Here is a 9749-nt window from a genome sequence, read left to right as displayed (position 1 = left end):
GCCACTGGAACTCTGGGAAATAATGAAGTGCTGGAAAAGCAGGAGGAAAGAGTAAGTAAGGGGGCAAAATCCACACATTGATGGAACTAATTTTCAAGGTGATAGCTCTGACTAGGGATATGGCAGCGACACGTATGTCAGATGAGGTCCTCAGCCTAGATTCATGCTAGTAGAAACCTCACGGGAATAGAAACTCTATACTCCATACCTAACGTATCCACTTCGGCAATGCATTTCGTCTCCAGCTGGAGGTCGATGTCCTTGGGAATGGTCAGAGGTTTGTTGTCTATGTGCCCGTTGTACTTCCTAAAAAGGCAAGACCGTTGCAGACCCATGTATCAAGGAAACAAAGCATGGAGACCCTCACAAAACATTGGAGATAAATGGTAGCAATCGGTGGGACACAAATACTATAAATCCACTGTCTTCTCAAAAGCAAATGGCAGACAAAAAGGAAGGGGAGAAAAACAACAACTGACTGAGGCCGTCATTTTGTCTGTTTGCGCTTTTGTCTGACAGACTGGGCCTGAGCCAACAGTGTGGGGGCCCACCTTTCAAACTCAACTTTACCGTTTCCAAGGGAAACCGAGTCACAATGTTTGCATTTTTTCACCAACTTGGGAGGGGAGGGGAGGATTATCCCAAATGCTGAGCATAGGGGATAGAGAGGGAAAGTGAAAAAAAAGGAGAGATGATTCCATACAAATACTCCACTAACACACAATTCCCCCTGCCGTCTGTGGGCTGCTGGCTTGTGAAGTGTTGGAGGGCAGGGGCCGAATGCTGGCAGCAGTGGGGCTCGCAGGGGCTCAGTGGGGATTGGGCCTTCCCCTTTATGGGCTCCCAGATCTGGGTCTGGTGGAGGCCCAGGCAGGGACGGGGGCAAAGAGGAGAGGGAGGTGAGAGGGTCCCAGGCTTGCTCCCTCCACCGCACGACTCGAGGCCAGCTGTCTGCTCCGCTCCTCCAGGGGCCCTCGTGTTTGCACAGGGGCCTTGTGTTCCCCGGCCCCCGGCCGCACAATAGCACTGCAGGACTGGGGAGGGCTTGGAGGCTTGAGGAAGGGGGGGTGGTGAGGTGTGTGTGTGTGTGTGTGTGTGTGTGTGTGTGTGTGTGGAGAGAGGGTGGGCTGGGGGTTAGAACACAGGACCCACGCGCTTTGAATCATTGAAATCATTTCATCTTCCCCCATCAGACTGAAACATGGCCAAGGAGCTCCTCTGGATGGCAGAGTTGGGGTGGGGATGAAGGGATGGTTGAGATTAGAGTGGGACAAAAAAAATACAAAAGGTGAGCATATTGTGGATGCGACGATGTGCACAGGGACAGAGGCACACCTTTTCTGGGAAACAGGATTAGGGCCCTGCTGGTCCCCCCTGACCACATCAAGAGTGTGAGCTGCGTAGGTGTATAACGAGCAGAATCTTACATCAGCCATGTTCACAAATGTATGCATTTTGTGTATGTTAATACAAACGCAAGAGTATGCGCCTTCATTTCACATCTGTGAAATAATACCGAGTAGAGGTCTATGGAGTCACATTAGACAGGATGCCTCAGAGTTGTGGTTGTCCTCATTTACACGGGGCCAACATTATACATGTCAAAGGCACATTCGCACAACAGAGGCCCCGGGAATCCTCAACTCAAACGGGTTCCATGTAGGTGGGCCTCCTGAACTTCACCTCCTCACAGCTGGTGTGGTGGTGGCACAACACAGGGCTGAGGTGCACAATAGCATGACTTCAATCTAATGAAAGGCTCGATACTAGTCTCCCTTTCTTTCAGGCACAGTCACAGAGACAGAGACAGAGACAGAGACAGAGACAGAGACAGAGACAGAGAAGGAGACAGAGACATTACCTGTCTTTCTTGCTCTTTCCCTTTTGGAGTTTTCCAGCGAGGCTCCGTAACTCATCATCTGTGGGATGCTGATACCAACGCAGACTGCAAATGGCATTGACAAACCAAGCCAAGGGACAGAGAAATGAAAGAGACCAGTGTGAGATTCAGTCATCCAGAAGTGTTGCCAGAAATAATGCCAACCAGAAAACAGTGATATCAATATGAACAGACAGAGCTACTAATTGCAATGTAACATCATACTCAACTCCAGCAGTAGCTTAATTATCTAATTAGCTTTATTTCCCCCCAACTTTGATTTGTACTTCCAGTTAACCAATAACCTCAAATGTTATGCGACACAACAAACATGTACACAATGGCTTAATGGCTCTGAACATAACACATACTCAGCTCCTTAATCTGATTTGTACGGAAACTAGAACTACAAGTTTTTTTTTCCTGAAGGCTTTTTACTCCTTACGGATCAGACTTGAAAAGAGGGCGCTTTCTCCCCCTCCTCTTGCAGCCGTTAGAAGATAAACATTTAACGAAACCTCTTCAACTTTGTTTAGAAAACCTGTCTTGTCGCACGGGCATCCTTGGAGGGCTGTGCCTCTTTCGCTTGTTTTTCATGTTTATTTATTTATTTATTTATTTATTACTGGGAGAGGGGGGAGGGGTATAAAAAACGTAATTAGTGAACTCTCTGGAGCCATATGCTGGCAGGCTCTCTGCTTGAGCCAAAAAGTTTTTTTTTATGAAAATGTATCTCATGGCTTTTTTCCCTCAAAAAATATATTTTTCTCCCCCCAAAAAAAAGAAACACTGATGAATTATTAAGTAGCTGTTTACTTGAAAACACATATGGCACTAATTAGAGGAAATGAAACAAGCTCCTAAGGTCCTCCTGGGGTTATTCGGCTATTTGATGATGCCCTTTGGTCTCGCTGATGCATCTTAATTATTATTTTTGAGGGGTTGGACCACAAATATATACGGTATATAAATAACTTTCTCCTGTGATGGTCCAAGACAATTCTTTGCTGATCAGCGGCAAACAGAGTAAGGTGCTACAGCAAGTGCGAGTGGACAGGAAATGACAACATAGGAGAGAGAAGCGAGAGACACCAGTCACACCACTCTGCCTTACCCGCCACTGCAGAGGAGCCATCTTGCGAAGGAGTAGTGTGGTATGATCTTCTGGATAACGCTGGCCATTACCATGGTAACTACCAGCTGCACACTGATCACACCCTGCGGAGAGGATAAAAACACACACACACACAAAGTTAACATGAGTTCACTTGGAACAGTCCCGACAAGTGTTCTGAAGCAAATGTGGGAGTAGGTCAACTTTGTCTATAGCTGAGGTTCAACTGTTTTGCAAACTTTACAACAAGACATTATGTCAAAATTGTCACATGAGAAGGATTGTTATAGATTGTTCATTCTACAGTGACCTCTACAGACATATTTTCCACAGTGGGATAAGAGGTATAGGCCTACTAGTATCAGAATAGCTTGTCTGTAATCTTGCTCTCTAGTTCTATTCTAATCATGTCGTTAAGGAACAGTCTGGCAGTCAAATACCATGTACCAAGCGGTGTGCTACCCAATGTTCCTCTAGACCTGTGTACCTGTAAAGAATGGAGCGTAGGTTGGCCGTCATGCCTCGCAGGTGACAATTTCAGGTAGCTATATCTAAAAGTACAGCATCAACAAGAGCTTGCGCGAGTTAGAAAGAGTCACGGTAATGTCTTATGCAACTGGACTGAATTTGTTGTAGAGTTAAGTATCCTCCCCATAATTGCCTCTGCCTGTCCATGTCACTCTCTCTGCATCTGCGTGGGAGAGCGTACAGCATTATGAACACACTGCCACTGCTCTAGGCTTGTGTCCTGCACTGAGCCACAAGAGAGTGGACCTGCAGTCAAATTACTCATGAACTCTGTAATTGCTTCATGCCTGGCTGGTGGCACAGAGGAGATTTATTGTTGCCTATATCACACTGTTGTCTAATTGAGACAGGTCAACACGAGCGCTCTGCAGGTGACTAGGTGCATATGAATTTCCATACCAAATCAGAACATCACCTCCTCAACCACATGGTTGTAGATACATTGCATAAAAAGTGTACTTCACAGAACTGGAGGTCTGATGTGTATTTTCTGAAGGGTACATAGGACAAAGCAACTATAGGCCTATACAATAATTTATTTATTTAACAAGATCAGTCAGTCAGTTCATTGCCAATGTAAAAAGTAGATTTTACAGCTTGAAATTTCACAGTTTTCCACCATGTTTCCTGTCTCAATTGATTGAATGTGTTCCTCCAAACCAAATGTCTTTGGGGTTCTCTCGTCTCTGTGAAGCATTATTATAGCATTCAACATGCTACAAATCAAGACTCAACATATGAGTGCCTTGAGGCCCATGCAATGCTAGCCTAATGTTACAAATGAAATATTACAATTGAAAAACTGCAGAGAGGACCTTCTATATTTTAAATATTTATATTCTGCACAGTCAACACTTTCACCCTGACTGACGAACCTACATGGGGACTGATGTTATGGATTTTCATTTATTTAAAAAAAAAAAAAAAAGGAACGGATGAGGCTACATATGCTGTGTGATATGAACCGATAGCAAAGCAAAGACTTTCGAATCTAATTTCCTACGAGTTATTGAACAACTGTCAGCAAAGTTACATTTCACTCAGTAAGCCATTGAGTAGACCTCAATCTGCAAGTAGAATGTGCTTTGATAGGATTTATCCAGAGTAATAATTCTTTGCTACAGGCATGCCATTTTGAACGGACAGACATGACCGGTATGACTGGCTACTGGGCAGTGGATGAGCGTCCCCGCCCTCCACAAGCCCTTTTGGCCAAGAAGATGCCTTGAGAGTCCAACTAACAAAACTTTCATATCATGGTCTACATAGTCTACAGGAAACTCATCCATATAAGCCAAGATTACTTCCAAGATGGGAGGAGGCTTTGAACAGAAATTACAAATGGACAATCTAAGCCTACAAAAGTGTTTAAGGTAAATTGCTTACTGGTGGAGTAATGCTAACTTAGAGGAGCTCCATAGCTGTAAAAGAGATCCTAAAGCCCTAAACCTGCAAAGAGGATAGCAAGCAGGGGATTCAGAGTATTACACCCTATATAAGAAGCTTATGCAGTGGGCATGAGCCCTGTTTAGAGTGGCTAACTTCCATTAAGTGAAATGATCTTGTGGTGTCCGAGTCTTGGCTCACCACTAGCTGTACCATGGATCTGTATTTCACAGCAAAAGACTTGTAAGCCACAACGGTCACTGTTCAGGCTCTGCTGAAAAATCTGTCTCTTATCAGACATTGTGATAACAACAAAGAAAGCAGTTAATGATGCTAATCTCAGGCTTCACCCTCAACACGACCTGGGCTACTTCTTTTATTTTGTCCTCATCTTCAAGGTCACCTGTACCTATAGTGTTGTTGTCACTGGCAGTTTTGTTTGACACTGCCAAGGTGCTGCAGACCTTGGCAGTGTAAAACAAAACTACCAGTGAAAACAACACTACAGTATCCACACCACCAGCTGAAGCCAAACACTGACAGGGCGAGAGAGAATGTACAATACCTCTGAGGGTCCTTTAGAAATCGTAATTCATAGCGTCGACTTGCCATTCCAACATTGTCATTATTGCTTGTGGGTAAAAAAAAAAAAAAAAAACACCTGGCAAAAACCAAATACCTCTAAAACACATTTCCACATGCATCCAACCCTGTAACTCGAATAATGCATAAAGAAGCGGTTGAGATCCCTCTCCCGCCCCGGTAAGACAACTGAAGCCGACTTTATTACCTGAAGTGAAAATGGTAACCGAGAGAACGGAAATGAGGTCATAAACATGAGTCGTGGAGAGAACGTGTGCGAAACAGGTGACTGTTTTACAGTGTCTCCTCCCTGCATTTTTATAAGCTAATTTTTCCTCAGTCTCCCCCATGTATGCACCCTCAGACACACACACACACACACACACACACACACACACACACACACACACACACACACACACACACACACACACACACACACACACACACACACACACACACACACACACACACACACAGCTGATGTAGCACTTCTTCCCCAGTATTCCGTCAGGCAATGCAGAGATGTAGGTTAAAAAAGAAAAGCAATTCAGCTCTTCGATGTTGACCTGAGAACTGAGGCTAGGTTCAGTGATTTTTTTTCTTCTTCAATCACTGAGTGGGGATTTTAAAGTGGTGTTGCCTGGTGAGGGGAGATAGACTAAAGAGAGCGAAGAAAAAGGAGACTGTAACGGGTGCTAGAGAAACAAGGGGGGAAAAGGAGAGAAAATGGGTGCCATTCAGCTCTCACTCCGACCTCCGAAAAAGTAAAGCAGACACTCTTCCAACTCAAAACTTAATACCTCTAGTCACTGTGAGGCCAGAGGTCCATTCTGGGCCAATTTATTTCCTCACCAAAAAAAAAAAACCTTGGGAGAAGTGACCTGTCTGGTATCGGAGTATAACAGACAGGATGGAATTTCTCCCCATAACGCGTCCCTGGGGAAATGTGGGTCAAGCGGAAAAGAAACGCCGCACACACACACACACACCTGGCCGCGTGGCCCTGATGGATCTTGGCCAGCAGGGACACTGACTGGGCCCAGAAGAGCCCACTGCCTCCAAGAAAATTGAAGCAGCATGGGCACGCTTATCTCTGTCCGTGCTCCTGACCCGAGCCCCATGGAGGCCAAATGAGGCCAGAGGGGGGCCTCCCTAGATACCCAGCAGCTCCAAGTGCTCAGGAAACAAATGGACCCTCCTCACAAACTCCGTTTGATGCACTGAAGATCTGGACACATCTGGATCTGATGCATCTAGACTTTTAGATAGGCTAAGCTTAAACAATGCAACAGCTAGGCTAGACCTTCCTGCATGCTGACGTGTTATCCCCATTTCCCAATGATACCAGAAAAAGAGAACTACACCCTCATACTGTAATTGAGGATGCCCGTTACCATAAGGGGTCAATTGTTTGGAGCTGAGGGGTGTAGATACATGCATGCACCATCCAGTGCAATGTCACAGTCTTTCACTGACAACAAACACAAACAAAACAACATAATTTACATACTACTGTCTATGGTGCTGTGTTTTCTCTGTCAACAACCTCTACCTACAATGCAGATCCACTCTAAACATAAGTTTGGGCCATCCAGTATCTCGTAAACATTGCTTTGTTGTAATCTAGGCCATTGTTGTGACCAAAACACTAACAATTACAACCCAACCCAAAAATGGATGTTAAAAAGAAACCAGATATTGCCACAGGCTTTTGCACAAAATAAATTCTAACTTTCAATTCATGTTTTCTATATGAAAATTAAGACGCAGAGGCCAATAGGATGATCAGAATAATTATAGGCCCCAATATGCATGACAACCATCATTAAAACAGGCCAAAAATCTGAGACTCTACACTAGGCTATGCCATACATTTGAGATACAGAAACGATTAAAACAAAGAACATCTAGGGCTCTACTTCAAAGTGCAGTCAGTCAATGAGCAAAGTTCTGGAGTATAAAGCCATCATGTGGCTTGTGAGAGTTTGAGCTGACCCACCAATGCCTGTCGTGCTTAGCATCTTGCTCATGGTATTAAATTAACTAATAGATTTTGCAAAGTCATTAAATTAGCTTTGGTCTTTCCACTTTGTCCTGCATTGAAGTTAGGGCCCCTATACTTGATACCATTCTGACTTCATGCAGACCTCTGCCTTTCACAGGTTTAATATCATATCTAGGTCCAAGTGTCTGACAGCTGTGCACTTTTCACTCATTTAAGATGCTATGAAAGAAGGTTAGATGTTCTTGCCAACCTCTACATACCTGCTTTGAGAGACCACTATCTCCTTTTAATATGCCCTTCCTAATCAGATAGCCTTGGATTGATACTCGTCTCTTTGGAAGACTCCTGACAGATGAGTAAAGCTACATCGGACTGAAATGTGTAAGCCTTGCTGCCGATTCCAAAAAAAAAAAAAACTTTCTAAGTTTTGACTTCCCCTTAAAGCGATACAAATCAGAAGGTATGGTTCAGTTTCAAACACTGCAGGAACATCTAAGGAATGTCAAATCAAATGTAATATTGGCTACCCTTCCACAATCTGGCCAACAACTCAATGATGTTCCTTTCTTATTATTACTTATTTATACAGAGCGACAGAGGTGTATGCATTCCTTTAAAAGTTGAAGAACACATCAAGACCCAATTCAAAGCTTGAAGAATTTTCTTCAAAACCTGATGTAATGAAATGACGGGAGCCTTGATATTTGAAGAACTGTCAAACTGATTTATCAAGAAACAACTTTAACTTCAGCATGAGAATAAGCAAGAACTGTCACTGTCAGACTTCAAATCTAGAACCACGAAAAAATGCTAATGATAATGTAGGCCATTCGATTATTTTATCTATCTATCTTGGTAAAATGTGTGCTACAAAAGTAAATTACTTCTAAACACAGTATTCCCAATAAAGAGCCTACTTGGAGGACAAGCTGAGGTCAAACAAAACCCTTGACTTTCCTTGATCAGGTGAGGTATAGCCTGCTGCACCCTTACCTGAGTCGAAGGCTTCGTTGCAGCTAACGTTATGTTGATTATATCATACACGAGCATGAACGTCACACACCACTACAAACATGCATCAAAAAGAATTACAGACATGATAGCTCTGATAATCGAAAGGCAAACTTGATTGCATAAGTAATATGTTACACGTAGCGTTAATTAATGCATCCGCTAGACACCTACCAATTGTCAATGCCGCCTGCATGATAACGGTAACGTTAGCTAATGTACCTGTGTGTGCACCTATCTAACGTTACCGCTCTATGGTATAAGGTGTACAGTGGACAGACAGAGTGAGTCTTGCAAGACACTGACCATATTAGTACAACAACAGCATATTATACAATGTAGCTAAATGTACACACATCTGTCTAAAAATATACCTGCAACACATTTCCATACATCAACCTATCCTGCTAACGTTAGCGGTAGAGGCTAATGTTAGCTTGGGACACTCACCATATTGATGTAGTAGAACGGGAATGGATTCAACACCGACTGACTCACTAAACACCCCTTCTCGGAGATCGAGCTGCACGGAGCACATAAGCCTTTCTGACGATGGTAATGTTTAGGAATAATTAGTAATACAGACAGATAACTTCCCTATGCACCTAACATCGCCTGTGGCAAACCAAGCAACCCCAGCTCCAATGTTTTCAACCACAGTAGAGGTCACGCTAAGATTTTTGGAACATAGCTTGCTATAGATATGCTTGAATGCCGAATGTGTATTTATGGGTATTTTGACATTTCAAAGTAAATAAATAAACAAAATAATTAATGTTTAACATATTTTATATTTATAAAATAATTTAATTAAGCTGTTTTTAGATATTTACTGTTAAATAAAGAAACGTTTTATTCAGGCATATACACAAACATCTACAAGTCGAAGAAGGACCTGTCCACCGGAAGCAGTGCTGAAAAACTGAAGACGGTCTGGCTGCAGATTTTTTTCCCTCTAGAGTGGCTGCTGGTTTACTGTCTATAGTTTAACCCTTTGCGTGTGTAGCACGGACCTGTCAAACTAACCGAACGCCGAATAATGATTTACATTACTTTTGTGCAAGATACAGGGAGATTTCAAACGCATTTATTTCTGCTACATGTGATGCATTGCATGCATGCATTGGTGAGACACTTCAGAGAACAGATTTTAGTGACTAAAAATAGTTTCTTGGGAGGCCAATTTTATTTTGTGAATCAAGAAAGAAATGTCTTCTGACGAGACGAGTATTGAAGTTTCT

General features: G+C 43.2%; 1 protein-coding gene across 1 annotated transcript in view; it reads right to left on the bottom strand.

Moving 5' to 3' along the window:
• tmem161b (transmembrane protein 161B) overlaps positions 1-9163 on the bottom strand; it is an 18394-nt gene extending 9231 nt beyond the window's left edge. Inside the window, exons 1-5 of the mRNA XM_042099913.1 lie at positions 8959-9163; positions 2994-3097; positions 1862-1945; positions 209-306; positions 1-30 (exon numbers count right to left, since the gene is read on the bottom strand). The exon at positions 1-30 is cut by the window's left edge and continues 127 nt beyond it. Of these exons, the coding sequence (XP_041955847.1) occupies positions 1-30; positions 209-306; positions 1862-1945; positions 2994-3097; positions 8959-8961 (319 nt within the window). The 5' untranslated portion in view covers positions 8962-9163. The remainder of the gene's footprint in view (positions 31-208; positions 307-1861; positions 1946-2993; positions 3098-8958) is intronic.
• Between the last annotated feature and the right edge of the window lie 586 nt (positions 9164-9749).

The sequence above is a fragment of the Alosa sapidissima genome, chromosome 8, assembly GCF_018492685.1.
Source record: "Alosa sapidissima isolate fAloSap1 chromosome 8, fAloSap1.pri, whole genome shotgun sequence".
In the NCBI taxonomy this organism is placed as follows: Eukaryota; Metazoa; Chordata; class Actinopteri; order Clupeiformes; family Clupeidae; genus Alosa; species Alosa sapidissima.
The sequence above is the reverse complement of the archived record's forward strand: the minus strand, read 5'-3'. Positions and strand labels throughout refer to the sequence as shown.